The sequence below is a fragment of the Hemicordylus capensis genome, chromosome 1 (genome assembly GCF_027244095.1).
Source record: "Hemicordylus capensis ecotype Gifberg chromosome 1, rHemCap1.1.pri, whole genome shotgun sequence".
Lineage (NCBI taxonomy): Eukaryota > Metazoa > Chordata > Lepidosauria > Squamata > Cordylidae > Hemicordylus > Hemicordylus capensis.
The window spans coordinates 75,384,617-75,403,373 of NC_069657.1; the positions used below are offsets into that span (position 1 = coordinate 75,384,617).

The 18,757-nt window shown below is 42.9% G+C and overlaps 1 protein-coding gene across 7 annotated transcripts; it reads right to left on the reverse strand.

The window, feature by feature from the left end:
* Positions 1-9,231: 9,231 nt before the first annotated feature.
* TEX12 (testis expressed 12) lies at positions 9,232-13,756 on the reverse strand. Of its 7 annotated transcripts, XM_053287533.1 has the most exons (6): positions 13,330-13,538; positions 12,405-12,497; positions 12,185-12,298; positions 11,891-12,002; positions 11,748-11,799; positions 9,232-9,538 (listed from the first exon to the last, which is right to left on the reverse strand). In XM_053287533.1, exons 3-6 carry the CDS (start codon positions 12,242-12,244, stop codon positions 9,373-9,375), a joined length of 390 nt encoding a protein of 129 aa, XP_053143508.1. In that variant the 5' UTR covers positions 12,245-12,298; positions 12,405-12,497; positions 13,330-13,538; the 3' UTR covers positions 9,232-9,372. The 7 variants fall into 7 exon arrangements, with proteins under 7 accessions (XP_053143508.1, XP_053143511.1, XP_053143509.1 ...); XM_053287536.1 differs by lacking the exons at positions 12,405-12,497; positions 13,330-13,538 and adding an exon at positions 13,732-13,756; XM_053287534.1 differs by lacking the exons at positions 12,405-12,497; positions 13,330-13,538 and adding an exon at positions 13,610-13,748.
* Between the last annotated feature and the right edge of the window lie 5,001 nt (positions 13,757-18,757).

Below are 18,757 nucleotides of genomic sequence, written 5' to 3' on the forward strand. Positions count from 1 at the left end.
TCTGTCTGTTTTTGTTATTTTCCCTCTGTTCATTATTAATGCAGCACACTTGTCTAGTCCAAACTCCATTGCTATATTGCTACTGAATATATGGACAGTGTTTAGCAGTGATTCGATTTCTGACGGGGACTTTCTATACAACTTCAGATCATCCATGTACAGCAGATGGTTGATTTGACTTGATGTTTTAGATGTTTGGTATCCGAGGCCTGTTTAGTATTTGTGAAAGTGGAGTCATGGCGATTACAAACAACAGAGGGGATAGTGAGTCCCCTTGGAAAATACCTCTTCTAATGCTAACCAGTTCGTGTCTCACCATTGATTGTTAACTGTGTACTCCATATGCTCATTGCTTTTTAAATAAATATCTGAATGTTTTTGCTGACACCAGTTGTTTCTAAACATTTTAGTATTCATGTGTGAGGCAATGAGTTGAAGACTTTCTTGTAGTCAATCCATGCAACACTTAGATTGGTTTTTCTTATCTTGCAGTTTTATAAAATCATTTTGTCAATCAGCAGCTGGTCTTTTGTGCCTCTGGTGTTCGGGCAATTTCCTTTCTGTTCAACAGGAAGCTCTTTGTTAGTTAATAAGTATTGCATCACTTCATCTGCTGTTATTCCAGTTAATAATTTGAACATGGTTGGCAGGCAGGTTATCGGTCTATAATTACTTGGAACTGCACCTTTTGCTGGGTCTTTCATGATGAGATGAGTTTTCCCAGTTGTTAGCCATTGTTCAACATCACCGCCTTGCAAAATGTGATTGAACTGTTTTGATAGTTGTTTATGAAGGTTTGTTAGGTGTTCAAGCCAAAAGCCATGCAGTTCATCGTCGTCTGGTGCAGTCCAATTTTTAATTTTCTTTGCTCTTTCACTTATTAATTCTGGTGTTATTATTAGATCTTGCATTTGTTGGTTACATTTTTTGACCTCTTTCACTCAGCCTGCTTTTTTATTATAATCTGTTGGATTGTCCCATAATTTCTCCCAGAATTGCACTGTTTCTTCTTTATTTGGTGTTTCTGTGTTTCTTGCAGTTTCTCCTTCTATGCTTTGGTAGAAACATCTCTGATTCAACTGGAATTGGAGATTCTGCCTGTGTTGTGTAATTCTGGCTTCGTATCTGCTTTTCTTCTTTGACACTGCTGTTATTTGCTGCTTTATTATTTCCAGAGCTTCTCTAATTTTCCTTGAATCTAGGTGGTATTTTTGGATCAGGTACTGTTTAGTGTTTTCATTCTTCAGCTTCTTGTCTTTCATATCTTTCAGTTTACTAGCATCCGATCTAAGCCTGGCGATTTTATTTTCTAATCTAATCTTCCATTTAGGTGATGTACTACTTTCTTTTTTTACAGGTCCACTGATCTTATATCCAAGCTCTTGTGTTGTTATTGTTGCTGCACTGTACTGTACATTAGTTGGTTTGTTTCTTGCAAATTCTTGGTTGTTATTTCTGCAAGTCCAGCACTGACATCTTTTAATGCCTGAGCGAGTTGTTTTTTGGCAACTGTTTTTAGAGCTGGAAGTCGAACCCTGGTGGTTGTTTGGTTCATGTGCTCAGTTATTTTTTTTGCTTTAGTTCTTGTTGCTTTTCTGTTAAACGGCATTTGGGTTTTTTAGGTGAAGGCAAAGGGGAGGATGCCTGGTTTTGATTTTGAAACAGTTCAGCAACAGTGGCATCCTCTATTTCTGACACCTCCTCCACCTGCGCCTGAGCAACTTCTTCAGTTGGTGGTAATTCTTCTTTCATATCTTGATCCTGTGTTGCTCTCTGCAGCTCTTCCAGCTCAACTTCTGTGAATACTTTATTTCTTATTATGAATCTTCTCTGGTCTACTAGCCATTGTTCTGTTATTTCTGTATCTGGATGCTTCTCTTTCCAAATTTGGTACATTCTTTTTAAATAACCTCTTCTAGTTGGACTAGACTTGTAATAGCAGATCATTATTTCCTTGTTGGTGTTTTTTGTATATTTTTTTCGGTTAAGCGACGTTTCTTCCAGTAACCTTGCAGTCTCCAGCCCTGGTTGCTCACCTGAAGAATGAGTACCCAGAATGTTGGGGGCAATATGCTAAATCATTGTAAACCGCTTAGAGAGCTCTGGCTATACAGTGGTATATAAATGTAAGTGCTATTGCTATTGCTATTACATTTATAGCCCGCTTTTCCTCCAAGGAGCCCAGAGTTGTGTACTACATACATGAGTTTATCTTTCACAACAACCCTATGAAGTAGGTTAGGCTGAGAGAGAAGTGACTGGCCCAGAGTCACCCAGCTAGTTTCATGGCTAAATGGGGATTTGAACTTGTGTCTCCCTGGTCCTAGTCCAGCACTCTAACCACTGACCACTAATCAGATATAGCTTAGATAGATTCATTTTAACCACATTGATGTACAATTGCAGGATTATTATAATTAGTAGTTGCTGCCTGTCTTATCCTTTTGATACTTTGAATGAGTTTACTTGAAGTAATTGGGAGGCGGTAATGGTAAACCCCTCCTGTATTCTGCCAAAGAAAACCAAAGGGCTCTGTGGGCGCCGGAAGTCGAAATCGACTTGACAGCACACTTTACCTTTAATTCAAGTAAACCTCCCCCTACCTTACTAAAGAGCAGGTCGGCAGGGTTTTAACTTACATTGGCTGCATGGCTGCTGGAACTTACCCTCAATTTTTTATTTTATTTACAGTGGAAGCACAAATTAAAAATGCAATAAATTAATGAGCAAATGTTCACACTTTTTTTGCTTGTGTTATGTGCTGCTGATTTCTTGCCTTTCCTTGGGGATGGCTATTGTGAGATTGTACTAGGAAATATAGCGCCATATTAAATGGCACATGAAATCACAGTAATATAAACATGCTTTCAGCTGATTAAAGGAGAGCAATGCTTCAGCTGTGCTAAAGACCTCTGTGGAAGGGGCCAAAGATAACAAAGAAAATCCAGTCTGCTGCAGACATCAGTTTCATATTTCTTATATCCATGTTCTATGGCAAAGAGCTGCAGTCGTAAAGGTTATTTAGTATTAATTATAGTTCTACATTGCACTTGATAGAATCCAGCATGTGTAGGACAAGAGTTGTGGAATTACATAGGAACTGATGTAAAAACTAAAAGCATGCATGACTCTTTTACAGCAGTGCTTTGAAATAATCATGCCTTCCACCTCAAATTTGGGTGGAATTCTACTGGTTTACAGCCCAGAATGGGGGTGTTGGAGCTTGGTTCCAGGTGGAGAGAACAAGAAGATGTAGATGTGGACACTTTGGAATGCACTCCCTGCTGAGATAAGAGCCTGCCCATCTCTCTCTCTTTTTTTTTTTTTGCTTTAAATTTTTTATTGATTTTAACAATATCTTAAGAATCTCATTACATCAAACATTAAACAAAAAAATTGACTTCCCGCTCACTAATCAGCGCGAATCACTAATTATACAATTAACCCTTGCTATAATAATTCAAAACATATAATCTATACCTTACCAAACTCGATTTTAGTCTACTCAACCTGCTAATATTACTAAATTTCAAACCCTGTTGAAAAATCAATATTAGGAAAATAGTTCTTTAAGTACAATAAGAATGGTTTCCAATCTTCTGTAAAACCTTCCAAATTTTGATCTCTTATCAGAACTGTAAGTTTTGCCATCTCCGCGTATTCCAAAATTTTTATCAGCCAATCTTCTTTTGAGGGCAGTTCAATGTCCTTCCATTTCTGCGCGTATACTATTCTGGCCGCCGTGGTTGCATACATGAATAATATTAAATTTCTTGTGGAAAACTCTCCTTGCGTTATTCCCAGCAGGAAGGATTCTGGGCTCTTAGGAAATGTCATTTAAAAAAAATTTTTTAACTCATAATATATCATGTCCCAAAAAGCCTTTGCCTTCCTATAAGACCACCTCATATGAAAAAAAGTTCCTTCACAATGTCCACATTTCCAACATTTGTTTGAAACATTTTTATACATTATCGCCAGTTTTTTTAGGCGTCAAATACCACCTGTACATCATCTTATAATAATTTTCTTTTAAAGTGTAACATGCAGTGAACTTTAAATCAGTTTTCCATAATTTTTCCCAAGCTGCCATATCTATATTATAACCTATATTATCTATATTATAACCTATATTATCTATATTATAACATCCTGAGCCCATTTTATCATAGATGTTTTAACCACTTCATCTCTTGTCTCCTCCAAAAGCAACAGCTTATACATCTTAGACACTAATTTTTCATCATTTTCACATAGCTCCTTCTCAAATCTCGACATTTGATCCTCAAATCCAAGTTTGACATCCTTCTTAAAAACTTCATTTAACTGATGGTACTGAAACCAATTACTAACGAAATTTTGTACTTCAATTAGATTTTTTAACTTACAGCCTTTTTCTTGAAAACACAACAGATCCCTATAGGTACCCCATTGCGGTTGCATATTTGTCTCTTTACGTACTAAAGCAGGGATTCTCAAACTTGGGTCATCAGGTGTTATTGGACTTCAACTCCCATAATCCCCAGCCTCAGTGGCCTTTGGTTGGGGATTATGGGAGTTGAAGACCAATAACACCTGAGGACCCAAGTTTGAGAATCACTGTACTAAAGCTTCAATCAGGGATAACCATAATGGAGTTTTAGGTTCCAGCCATTTTTAATATTTTACCCACACTCTCATTAGACTCCTTTTTACATAGTGATTCAAAAAATCGTTATGTATTTTACTTTTGTCATTCCACAAATACGAATGCCATCTAAACCTTCTATCAAATCCTTCCAAATCAAGTATTCTAGGATTTCTTAATGTTATCCATTCTTTTAACCACGTCAAACAAACAGCATCAAGATACAACCTTAAGTCTGGCAGGGTAAGACCACCTCTTTCTTTAGCATCTGTTAAATTTTTAAAGTTAATTCTTGGTCTTTTACCCTGCCAAACAAATTTAGTTATGTCCTTTTGCCATTGCTTAAAACAAGTTAAAGTATTAATTATAGGAATAGTCTGAAAAAGAAACAGCATTTTAGGTAGAACATTCATTTTCACAACTGAGATTCTTCCCATTAAAGACAAGTTCATTCTAGACCACCTTTGCAAGTCAATTTTTACTGTATTCCATATTTTAGTATAGTTATTTGAAAACAACAAGGAGTTATTGTTTGACAACCAGACGCCCAAATATTTAATTTTTTCCTCCACTTTCAGTTCACTTATTTCAAAAAGTCTGTCCTTAGATCTCTGATCCATATTTTTTGTCAACACCTTTGTTTTAATCGTATTTATATAAAGCCCAGCTAGTTGGCCAAATTATTGTATTTTTTCCAAGTCTTCCGATCTTCTCCAGTGGATTTTCTAAAAAAAACACTACATCATCCGCAAAGGCTGTTTGTACTCTTGTTTCCCAATTTTTGGGCCTTGTAATTGATCATCTTCTCTAATATTTCTACAGAGCACTTCCAGTACTAATATAAGAAGTAATGGGGAAAGTGGACATCCTTGTCTAGTTCCTTTCTGTATTTTGCAATTGTCTGATAATTCCCCATTTACAATAATTTTAGCATATTGCTCCGAATTAATTGTCTTAATAGCCCTAATGAAATTATTACCAACTCCCATTGCATCAAATAACCTCCACATGAACTGCCAGGAAACATTGTCAAAAGCTTTCTCTGCGTCCAGAAAAATCATGGCTATCTGTTTATCATTGTGTTTTTCATAATACTCCAATACGTTCAAAACTGTTCTCACATTATCTCTTAATTGCGGTTTTGGCAAAAAGCCTGCTTGATCTTCATGTATAAAAAGTCTTAGTATAGCCAAGAGCCTGCCCATCTCTAACAACTTTTTAAAAAGTCTTTAAAGACACATCTGTTCACCCAGGCGTTTAATTAAAAATTGTTTCAATAGTTTTAACATTGTTTTAGAATATTGTTTTGAAATTTTAAATTGTTGTAATATTTTAACTTTTTCTGTTATTTTGTTTATTTTACATTTCATCATTTATTTTGTTTTAACAATTGTTTTAACTTTTTCTGTTGTCGTTTATTTTGCTTTGTTGTAAATTGCCCAGAGAGATAGGTTTTGGGTGGTATAAAAATATGTCAAATAAATAAATAACTAGCTGACCCCAAACAGAGCATCTGTGCAGTTGTGCACTGAGCCTGTGGCATCCCCCCGCAGCACTCTCGCTCGCTCACTCCCCCCCGCAGCACTCTCGCTCGCTCACTCCCCCCCGCAGCACTCTCGCTCGCCCCCCCCGGCAGCCCGCTGCCTCGCCCCCCCCGGCAGCCCGCTGCCTCGCCCCCCCCGGCAGCCCGCTGCCTCGCTCCCCCCCGGCAGCCCGCTGCCTCGCTCCCCCCCCCGGCAGCCCGCTGCCTCGCTCCCCCCCCGGCAGCCCGCTGCCTCGCTCCCCCCCCCCGGCAGCCCGCTGCCTCGCTCCCCCCCCCGGCAGCCCGCTGCCTCGCTCCCCCCCCCGGCAGCCCGCTGCCTCGCTCCCCCCCCCCGGCAGCCCGCTGCCTCGCTCCCCCCCCCCCCGGCAGCCCATCATCCATTGAAGATTGGTAATGTGATCACGCATTCCTCTTCCTTTTCGAAATCCCGCTTGTACATCTGGCATCTCTCTATCAACAGTTGGATTCATACGTTGTTGAATGATCTTCAAAAATATTTTACTCACATGTAGTATCAAGGCTATGGTGCGATAGTTTGAGCAGTTTTTCGTATCACTTTTTTTGGTATTGGTATAAATACAGACCTTTTCCACTCTTTTGGCCACCAACAAGTCTTCCATACACTTTGACATAGCACTGTTAATACCTTTATTGGTAAAGCTCTCAATAACTCTACTGGTACTCCATCAAATCCAGGGGCTTTGCAGTTAGACAGCTCAGTAAGTGCCCATACAACTTCCTCCTCCAGAATAACTGGTTCTGGTGCTAGTAGATCTTCTTCCCATCTTATGATGTGACTTTGATTTTCACTTGCATAAAGTCATTCTGTGTATTCCTGCCACCATTCTCTAATTGCTTGTTGATCATGTAATTCCTGCCCATCATGTCCTCTAACCATTGCCTTTCTTGCCATAAAGGGGCTTCTCGCCTTTTTCACATAAGCAAAACACTCCCTTATATGACCTCTCTTAACTCCTTCCTCCATTTCCTTGCATTGTTCAGACCAATATCTTTCTTTATCTTTTCTCACTTCTCTCTGAAACTCTGTATTTAATCTTCACATTTCTTCCCTGTCACCAATAACTTTTGCTTTCCTTCTCCTTTCTGCAATTTCTATTGTAGCATCTGATATCCACTTAGCCAATTTCATTGGCTGCTTATATGCAATATGTTGATGGGCTACTTCAGTGACAATTGTCTTTACTTGCTCCCATAATTACTTGCAGGGGAGTAATGGCAGGAGAGAGGCATGCCCTCAGCTCCTGCCTGTGGCTTCCAGCAGCATCTGGTGGGCCACTGTGAGAAACAGGATGCTGGACTAGATGGGCCTTGGGCCTGATCCAGTAGGGCTGTTCTTATGTAATTTATCAGATTGTATTTCTATGATGTTAAACAATTCAAACCTGTTCTTAACTTCAACTGCATATGCCGGGAGGATCTTCTCGACATCAAATTTCTTAGTCATGGGTGGTCGTTTAACGCTGAAGCACCTTAACTTCACCTTAGCAACTAGCAGTTCGTGATCTGATCCACAATCCATACCAGGGAACGTTTTCACTGCAAGGACAGAACTTTTCCACTTCTGTTGGCATAAAATGTAATCAATTTGATTTCAGTATTCCCCATTTGGTGAAGTCCAAGTGTATAATTGCCGTTTGGGCTGTTCAAACCACGTGTTCACTATACGTAACTGTTCTTCATGGCATAGCTGAATCAAACGTTCTCCTGCCTTATTTTGTTCACCAAGGCCATACTTGCCTACAATCTCTGATTCTTCCACTTCTCCCACTTCTGCATTGAAATCTCCCACAATATAAACAATATCTTTCTTTAGTGTCTGTTGCAGGGCTTCCTGAAGCTCAGCGCAGAATTCTTAAATTTCCTTTTCTTCTGACTCCGCAGTGGGTGCATAGATTTGTAAAATTGTTATACTATGAAATTTCCCATTAATACATATCGCCATTATCCTATCACTAATTGTTCGAAAACTGTCCTACCCACAGCTAATTTCCCCACGCAAGGCCAAACACAAATTTAGGGGTGTTCACCAATCACCTCAAGGCAGTTTCATTAACAACACATTCCAAGCAAGCCCAAAAAGTACAGTTTGAAATTATGGTGGTGCTGTGATGCAGAAACACCATACCCACTGAGAGATGTTTACCTAAGGAAGCAATCTGGAGGACTGCAACAAAGCATGCCTGCAAGTTGTACAGCAATGTATACAGCCATTGAACAACACTTGGTGCAAATTGCATATAGAGGGGTGATTCAGATGAGCATCCCTCTCACGCGATTAAAGGATGTGCCAAAAGCACATTGGCGATTCCACCAGTGACATCAGGGCAAGTGAGTTCTTGCCACAGATCTAATGTTCTTGCATGTGCAGGGCAATGTTCATCTCAACCTGCCCCCCTCCCCACAAGATAACTCCCTCCTCCCCACAAAAATATAGCTGGCAGATACTCTCCTGAGCAAGGGGTTGACCTGTGTAGGCAATACGAAACACAAAAAGCCAGACATACTCCCAGAGATGCAAGCACGTTCACAAAGGAAAGCATGGTCAACTGTGTTTGGCATGGGTGGACAGAAGACGTTGGTAATGTGTGTACCCAGGAAGTTTGCGTCCAAGGCAATGATAAGCAAAAATGTGATGATTGTGGGTGACTGGCTTGTAGAATGAACTTGATGAGCTCCAAGATCATCTTTAATCAGTCACAGTGTGTCCTTTCAGCTGAAATACTGAGAGTGGAGTTGTTGAAGAATGGATCCTCATTAATGTGGGGTTTGAAATGTTAATTTTTATTTGCTAAAAGCTCACATTCTCCGTGAGTCATGGAGTCTCACAGGGCACCACGTTTGGGATGTGGGTGTCACCACTGCACTCCCCTGGAGTGAAATGTGACATTATTGTGGGTTCTGTGTCCTGAACAAGTTGAGGAGCATCCAATGTAACAAATTGGACTACTCAGGAGTAGGAAGGTCTACTCATGTGTAAAAAAATATGACTCCAGATAAGGGTTAATGAGTCTTGCTCCCAAGTAAATGTGCACAGAATTGGTCTTGGTTTATATTTTAATAAATTTAATATATTTCTTGAATCAATAAAAATAATCACAAGAATCAAGATATACAAAAGGGTTTCATTGCGTGCAGCTAATATACAACTCTAAATGTGCAGTCTGTGCCACTCAATTTCAGGTCATTTGTCTGCTAATCCATTTTCATTTTGCAACGTGCCTGTAATTGCTGCAAATCTGTGCCTCAGACGCTCCCTTTTTGACTTCAAGTGATTTTCAATGGAACTAGCTTCTTTCAAGATTCCTTCAAGCTCCTCTACATAGGAAGCATCCATTGCTGCTCTCTCGCTTTATGTACAAAACAACAAAAGAGCCTAAAGTTAAAATTGATATGTATAAACTTTAAATCTATTTTTACTAATTTCTGAAATACCTACTTAGTTTGTAAACAGTGGGTATCTGAAAAGTAAGTGAAGAAGTATATTTCCTAACTTTTGGAGTGCAATGCTCATGACAGAAATACTTTTGGTACCTATATGGCGAGATAGATTACCTTTACTGGGGAATCGACAGAGGGAGTGTGACTCTGCTGGATCTCTTGGTGGCGTTTGATACCATTGACCATGGTATCCTTTTGGATCGCCTGGGGGAGTTGGGGATAGATGGCACTGTTTTGCAGTGGTTCTGCTCCTATCTCTCAGTAGATTCCAGATGGAAGAGCTTGATGACAGCTGCTCCTCAAAATAGCAGCTGTTATATGGAGTCCCTCAGATCTCCATTCTGTCACCAATGCTTTTTAATATCTACATGAAACCGTTGGGTGAGGTCATCAGGAGATTTCGTGCTGGGTGTTATCAGTATGCTGATGACGCCCAAATCTTCTACTTCTTTTCATCTTCATCATCAGGAAATGGCATTCATTCCCTAAATTCCTGCCTATAGGCAGTAATGGGCTGGATGAGGGATAACAAATTGAAACCGAATCCAAGCAAGACAGAGGTGCTCATTGCAGGGACTCAAAATTTGAGATATGAGTTAGATCTTCTTCTGTTGGATGGAGTTACACTCTCCCGGAAGGAACAAGTATGCAGCTTTGGTGTCCTCCTGGACTGAGGCCTCACCCTGGTATTTCAGGTGGAGGCTATGGCCAGGAGTGCTTTCTATCAGCTTCGGCTGATTTGGCAGCTGCATCCATTCCTTGAAAAGGACGACCACAGAACAGTGGTGCATCGGCTGGTAACCTCATCTTCATCTTCAGGAAATGGCATTCATCCCCTAAATTCCTGCCTACAGGCAGTAATGGGCTGGATGAAGGATAACAAATTGAAACCAAATCCAAGCAAGACGGAGGTGCTCATTGTAGGGGCTCAGAATTTGAGATATGAGTTAGATCTTCTTGTGTTGGATGGGGTTACACTCTCCCGGAAGGAACAAGTATGCAGCTTTGGTGTCTTCCTGGACCCAGGCCTCACCCTGGTATTTCAGGTGGAGGCTATGGCCAGGAGTGCTTTCTATCAGCTTCGGCTGATTTGGCAGCTGCATCCATTCCTTGAAAAGGACGACCTCAAAACAGTGGTGCATCAGATGGTAACCTCCAGGCTTGACTACTGCAATGCACTTTATGCGGGGCTGCCTTTGTACGTAGTTCAGAAACTTCACTTAGTTCAAAATGCGGCAGCCAGACTGGTCTCTGGGGTAACCCGGAGAGAACACATTATGCCTGTTTTAATGCCGGTATGTTTCTGGGCAAAATACAAAGTGCTGGTTATTACCTTTAGAGCCCTGAACGGCTTAGGTCCGAGTTATCGTAGAGAGCACCTTTTTCTGCAGGATCCCCACCACACATTAAGGTCATCTGATCTGAGGAGGTCCGTCTCCAGTTACCACCAGTACATCTTGTGGTGACGCAAAGGCGAGCCCTCTCTGCAGCTGCTCCTGGGCTGTGGAATGCACCCTTGGCAGAAATCTGTAGTCTGAGTTCATTGTTGGCCTTCAGGAGAGCCCTTAAAACCTGTCTGTTTGGCCTGGCTTTCTAGGGTTTTTAAATGTTTTAATTGTTAATGATTTATGCTGTTTTTAAATTGTTCTGTAATTATTGGTTTTAAAGGACTAATTTGTATGCTTTATTTTTGTTGTGCACCACCCAGAGCCATTGGGACGGGGCGGTATGTAAATGTAATAAAATAAATATATAAAATGTGTTCACTTGTAATGCCAATGGGAAGCAGACTGGCACAAAAAGTATGTTTTGTTCTGCGCATGTTGCATGCAACTATAGTGTTCATTTCAATTTTAAAATTATTACAGAATAATGAGTCAGCAACTGTTACAGAGTTATGATGATCATGCATCAAGCACAGAATTAATCTGACCAAGTCAAAGAATTCAGTTCCTGAAGCTAGGCTGCCACCTATCATAAGTCTCAATTATAGCAATTGTTCAGTCTGAAAGCATTTTTTGACTGGGGGAAACAAGTATAGTTTGCCTCTTTTGCTTGTTAATATTTAAGCATTATATAAATACAATTTAAAATTTATCAACGAGTAAGTGTACTTGCCTTAAAATATGGGCATATTTTGATAGCAGAACATTGATTTCTTTGCTTGTATCTGTTAATATAAATATCTGTTTTAATTAATTAAAAGTGGATGTAAACATTAACTGTAAGTTGACAGTTGAAATATTTTTTAAATACATCACCATTTAACACTTTTTCCAAGCTTTCAATTTTGTGATCTGTCTGGGAGCCTTCAGAAAGAAGCACATCTGTTTTTCCAAAAGAAGACAACTGTGGATTTTCTGAAGCTTCATTCTACACGCAAAAAATATAAACAGATAAAAATTGGAACTTTCTTTTCAGGTCCTTAGAACTGTGCACACACAGATTTCTTTTTCTCCAGGATATTTGTATCTGCATATGCCTATGAACTGTTTTTATAAAAACAAAACCACCAGAACTGGTAAATCACACAGTAGCCATTGAAAATTGCTCACCTCCGCCTCCTTTTTACGTTTACTTCTATTTTCCCCAGACTTTACTGGATTACTTGTCATTGTTCAATGACAAAAGGTGTGATGTCACATTTGAGAAAAAAAGTTCTTGTGGCACTGCAAGATAAAAGCATTAAAAAAATGTATCTGCAAAATAAGGACATAGCTCTGTCTCCCTCAAAAAATAATTCAGATATTTTGAAGGATGACAAAAATAACTTACAAAATGGAAAGTGAATATATTAAAACATGACTATCCATCCCTCCATGCACTTTATACATGAACACTCTCCAAGTTATGGCAGTAAAGATCATCCTGTTACATGGGCGACAGTATATAACAATTATAATGCTGTTTTCCAGAATCTGCCAAAACCTGCAGTCCAAAACCCTATCATGTTTATGACATTTAATCAATGTAATATTTAAGGCAAGCTCTAGAAGGGAATATAACTACGTATTGGCTAATTTTGTTTTAAATTGTATCAAACAGTTTGAAAGCAATATTTTAAAAAATCTGTTTTTAATATATATTGGCCAACACCCAAACTAAAGGTGTATGCATCACATAAAATTCTGTGCATTCATGAATTTTTCCTGTCTGATAAGACCTTTTTTACTGTATGAATTTAGCACTGTGAAGGTTTTCCAGCAAAGAGGGTCGTTTTCTCTTTCCCCCACTTGATCATCCTTAAAGAGCTTCTATATCTCTGGTCATTGTGAAGCAATTGCATTAAAAAGTAGCCACAGCAAATGCTTTTGAAATACATTTTGGAGATAATTTAATCTTGAATATATCCACAAAGGGTGTGTGTGTGTGTTATATCATTCAGTGCTGTGAATCTTGCTATCCCTCCCTAAGCTCTGAAACTATGCCAAAGATAGACGGGCTAGGAGGTTTTAAAAAAAACCTGTCTTATTTCAAAGGAAGCCATTTACTACTAAGCCACAAAGGGATAACGTTAGTTCTCCACACACTCCTTCCACAGAGTTATACAGAACAAGAACAAATTTCAGGGGTTTTTCCCCTCCACTTTAAAAAAAAAAAAATTTTTTTTTAATCGCCCTAGAAATACGAATCTACATACAGCCTCGGAAAACTACACGCTTTGCTAGCAACCCCAAGTAAGAAAAACGAGCCCCTTCACCTCCCATTGGGATCTTCTAACGGGCAATTTTTTTTTTTAAATCCCCAAATGCTGCGCACACGCTTTTTCGTGTCCCCATATGTCTGTGGGCCAAGGCCGTCCCAGTCAGTCTTATTTATAGGCACACTTTCTCCCCCGTCTCATGTTAGGGTTTCCTCCGGGAAGATGAAGGGCAGCTCAGGACATTCTCGCCCGCCGCGTTTTTATCGCCTTACATCTCCCTCAGTGCGGCCAAAGACGCAGCGGAACAGCGGACACCCTTCCCCCCCCCGCCCCTAACCTGGACTCCCCGCCTCTCCTCCTCCTCCTCCCTCCTCCTCCTCTGCCCCCGCCCCGGGGTAGGCGCCAGGCTGCCCTGGGAAGAAGCGCCGCCGGCAGCAGAGCGCAGGCGCGGGTCTTAACTGCCGGGGCGCGTCGAGTTGGGTTCTTTGCTTCTGCTCAATCTATCAAACTAAAGTCCTGTCGGCGGGCGGGGCAGCAGCAGCGGAGCGCACCGGGTTCCTCCACGCACCCCCCGCAACAAAAAACAACCCCTCCCCCCAAAACCCCCTACAAATAAAATCCCTCCACCACAGCGGCTTCATGGGGGTGGGGTGTCGTCGCCAGTTAACGATATATGTCTTAGACAGACAGGGTGGGGGGTCACAAGGCACACAAAAAACGTATAGACTTTACAGTTGTGTAGTCGGACCCTACAGCACGTTTGCTTGGAAGTAAGAGCCACCATGGATTTATATTCAAAGTGGCTTACAGGCAAGTGCAGGCAGATCCTATAGTAGTACACTTGCTGCAAATAGCCATTTGGGGAGGCAAATAGCAACTGGGGGTGACTTTTGGTAAGAAAATGGCACTGGGATTAAGTGTAAACCTCTTCCTCCCCATGCCGTGGTCCCACTCCTTTTTTGACTATTATTTTTTTTGGTCAATAAAAATTAACATCTGTTTCAAGCCTGCCTCTTAATGATAGTTTGATCCTAGAGGTCCTCAGACTGTCTATTATGAGAGCCAGCATGGTGTAGTGGTTAGAGTGCTGGACTAGAACCGGGAGACCTGAGTTCAAATCCCCATTCAGCCATGAGACTAGCTGAGTGACTCTGGGCCAGTCACTTCTCTCTCAGCCTAGCCTAACTTAAGTATGTAGGACACCGCTCTGGGCTCCTTGGAGGAAAAGCAGGATATAAATGTAATAATAATTTGTGGGCAGGATCAGTGGACCCCCACACTTTATTTAATCCAGAGAGAACGTGGATAGTCCTCCAATACACACCACTGACCCCTTCCTTGCCTCTCTTGGCAGTGGCAGGAGAGGAGAGAGAGCGCGCATGTGCAAGCCTTGGGCAGCAGGCAGAGGAGGAGGAGAGAAAAGAGAGAAAGAGGCTGGGGAGCACAGCCTCTGCAGGAGCAGGGAGAGGACATGAGCCCTAGGGCAGGAAAAGGGGGGAGGGGAGGGAGGGAGGGGAGGAGAGAGAGAAAGAGCACTTAAGCTGAGACAGCCATGGCAGCAGTGTCTGGGGCTAGGAAGAGGAGAGGGCGCACTCCTTCCGCCCAGAGGACAGAGGTCATCACCCCACCTACATCTCCCGCAGAAACCTGTTCTTTAGTGTCGACATGCTGAAATCTAATGCACACAGAGCTACTTGCACGTTCAACACAGCAAAAACCAGGTGTTTTTTTTTCCGTTCTACCTTTTCCATGGATTTGACGACTATTCATGGTAAAAAAATATGGAATGGCATGCACGTCATTTATACAGCCAGCAACAATCCGTGGAAAACAGCATTCAAAGTGGCACAATTTCCATCTAGTAAAGCTCTTCGCCCTCAGTTTCAATCTGCTCTGGTACACATATACAAAGACCCACCCCCCACCAAAAAACAAAAAACGCCTTGCAAAGCCTGAGATTGTTTTCAAAAATTCTTGGGACTTTTTTTTTTTTAAGTCAGAAAATGGCTACGTGCTGCAAAATGGTGGCTGGAAATGACATTGTAAGTCATTTCTGGCCACCCAGGGACAATGGATAGGTGAATTTTTCCTACTTTTAAAACCGCAGTTTCCTATTTTTAAAACTGCAGTTTCCAGTTTGCCTGTTTTAAAAATCTAACAGTTTCACCTATCTGCAGTCAGGTCTATATTGCCTGACCGCAAGTAGGCAAAAGTGTGCGTGCCAGGACTGTGGATGAGGGCCACCTGTAGTGCTTACTAAACGTGTTCCAATTGCTTCATGTAACCTCAGTAATCAGGGCCGGATTAACCTAGTAGCAAAAGTAGCATATGGTACAGGCCCCGCATTTTCAAGGGCCCCGCACTAAATAAACTGTGATGTATGGGGCGCGCGCGCTGCAGCGTCAGAGACGAGCGCGTGTGCGCTGCGCAGGGCGCATGCGCACCGCTAGCGCTCGTCTCTGTTAAGGCTTGACAAACAACAACGGGGGCAGGGGTGGCAGAGAGGAGCTCTGCCGCCCCAAGAAGATTTTTCCAAGGACCAGCGCCGGAGGGGGAAGAGCGACGGGGGGGGGGAGAAGTACTATCCCCCGGCTTAAGGTCACAGTCCCCCCCTGCCGGACCGGGGGGGGACTCCGAGCCATGCACACCCCTACTGGCAACGCTGTTGTTTACATGTCGGGAGAGCTGCATGCTGCATGGTACGTGTTGTGGGTTCTGCATGTGTGCAGGTGTGTGTTGGTTGGCTCCTTGCTGTGTCGTGTGCAGGCACGGTGTCCTTTGTGCTATCTCTCACGCTCCCAAGCTGCTGTAGCGTGTGCTGTTACGCCGCTGGAGGGTGCGCCACACTGTTAGCCTGCGATAAGGGATGTGTGACTCCAGGCCGTCCAGGGCTGTACTCGGTCAAATATCAGTGACTGTCAATTAATTACTGTCACTTTGTGACTTGCGAGTGTGATTGTGTGCTATGTATAAATGCCCGCTTTGAGGGGGGAAGGGGGAAGAGAAAATACACGTGCGAACTCGTCATGGTGTTTACTATGCAAGTTCCTCATCCTGCAGCAGCTGTGCCATGAGGTCCAGGGAGGGGGTGTTGCATTCATCTGTCATGAGACCTTTCCCCTTTCCAGGTGCCTGGTTAGGCAATCTCCTGATTTTGAGTGTTTGTCCTTGAGGGTGGGCTTCTGAGATAGGCTGGGGATTCTGCTGATGTACTGATCACCCCGCTGCTCTTCAGTCTCCCTACCTGGGCTGGCGGGGTTGGTCTCGGAGGTGGCATTGGGTTCCCCCAGACTTATTGTCTTGGGGGACTTCAATATCCATGCTGAGGCCCTCCTAGGGGCAGCTCAGGACTTCATGGCCACCATAGCAAGCATAGGCCCATCTCAGTATCAGGCCCTACCCACATGGTAGAACATACTTTGGATCTGGTTTTTGCCGACCAGAATAAATGATCTAGAGGTGGGGGAGTTTGAGATAACTCCCTTGTCATGGACAGATCATTATCTGGTGGGGTTTAGTTTTACTGCTTTGTCTACCCTCTGCAGGGGTAGTGGACCAATCAGAATGGTCCGCCCCTGGAGGCTTATGGATCCGCTTGGTTTCCAGACAGCCCTTGGGGAGTTTCCAGTATCCAGAGCTGGCAATGCAGTCGAGGCCCCAGTGAATTTCTGGAACGTAAAGACAGCCTGGGCTATTGACATGGTTGCTCCTAAACGCCCTCTCTGGCTTGGTGGAGCCCGTTCTGCTCCTTGGTTTTCTGAGGCGCTTAGGGCGATAAAACAACTTGGATGATGGCTGAAACAATGCTGGAGGAAGACTCATGACAAATCCAACTGAACACAGGCTAGAACCCATTTTCAGGACTTATCCGTGGCGGTAGGGGCAGTGGTTGGAAGAAACATTTTTTCTCTGCATCCATTGCATCTGCTCATGCAGGCCAGCAAAGCTGTTTTGCGTAGCAAAGTTATTGCTTCATACATTCCCCTGTGTAATGGGGGAGGAACCATTTATTGCCCACTGAGACCAGTTTGCATGCCACTTTGCAGATAAAAGTTGCTCGCATCCATGCCAATTTGGACACCAGGGTTGTGGCAGTTCTGGCTGACGTGCCTCAGGTACCATCTGGTCCTCTTGTGTTGGATTCTTTTCAGTTGGTACATCCTGAGGATGTGAACAAGATCCTGGGCAATGTGCAGGCAACATCATGTGCTCTAGACCCTTGCCCTTCATGGCTAATAGACTCTGCCAGGGAAGATACGGGCAGGTGGTTGGAGGCTATAATCAATGCTTCATTAAGCGAAGGCAGAATGCTATCGTGCCTCAGGGAGGCAGTGGTGAGACCACTATTAAAACAGCTCTTCCTTGAGCCCTGAACAATTACAGGCCTTTTTCTAACCTCCCCTTTTTGTGCAAGATGATAGAGCATGTGGTGGTGTCTCAGATGCAGAGGGTCTTGGATGACATGGTTTATCTAGATCCCTTTCAATCTGGCTTCCATCCTGGATTTGGGATTGAGATTATCTTGGTCACCCTAGTGGATGACCTACGCCAGGAGCTTGATGGGGAGTTCATCCCTGCTGGTTCTGTGGGATCTCTCAGTGACACTCAGTACCATCGACCATGGTATCCTTTTGGACCACCTCTTAAATATGGGGATTGGAGGTACTGTTTTCAATTAGCTTCAGTCTTTTCTTGGGAGGAGGGTCCAGAATGTGGTGCTGGGGGACTACTGCTTGACTCCTTGGCCATTGGTATGTGGGGTCCCGCAGGATTTGGTCTTGTCCCCCATGCTGTTCTACATGTACATGAAACTGCTGGGAGAGGTCATCTGGGGACATGGACTGCGTTGTCAGCAATATGCAGTTGACACTCAGCTCTATCTCTCCTTATCACCTGATCCTAGGGAACACAGTGAATTACCGGAATCAGGGCTTGGAGGCTGTGATGGGCTGAATGCGGGCTAGTAAACTGAGACTGAATCCAGACAAACAGAGGTGCTGTTGGTCATTAGGAGAGCCAATTGAGATGAAGGGATCTGACCGGTTCTGGATGGTGTTGCACTCCCCTTGAAAGAGTAAGTGTGCAGCTTGGAAGTACTGCTGGACCCAGCTCTGCTTTTGGAAGCTCAGGTGGAGACAGTGGCCAGAGGTGCTTTTGCACAGCTTCGGCTAGTGCGTCAGCTGCATCCCTTTCTCAAGAAAGCAGAACTGGCCAGTTACCCATGCCCTAGTCACATTGCGACTGGATTATTGTAACACGCTCTACATGGGGCTGCCCTTGAATAATATTTGGAAACTGCAGCTAGTGCAAAATAGGATGGTATCTGGCGCTGCCTGCTGGGAACATATTACACCCACGCTGAAAGAGCTGCACTGGCTACTAATTTGTTTCCAGGTCCAATTCAAGCTGCTGTTTTTGACTTTTAAAGCCATTAACGGTTTGGGCCCTGGTTATCTGGAGGACTGTCTGCTCCCAAGGGTTTCTG

Bases quoted from the DNA above. Each gene is read 5' to 3' on its own strand.
- TEX12 (XM_053287536.1), bottom strand. From the start codon at position 12,244: ATGACAAGTAATCCAGTAAAGTCTGGGGAAAATAGAAGTAAACGTAAA. The intron at 12,003-12,184 runs GTGAGCAATTTT...TTTTGCGTGTAG, and splicing joins AACGTAAAAAGGAGGCGGAG to AATGAAGCTTCAGAAAATCC. The intron at 9,539-11,747 runs GCAAGTACACTT...TTGTACATAAAG, and splicing joins AAATATGCCCATATTTTAAG to CGAGAGAGCAGCAATGGATG.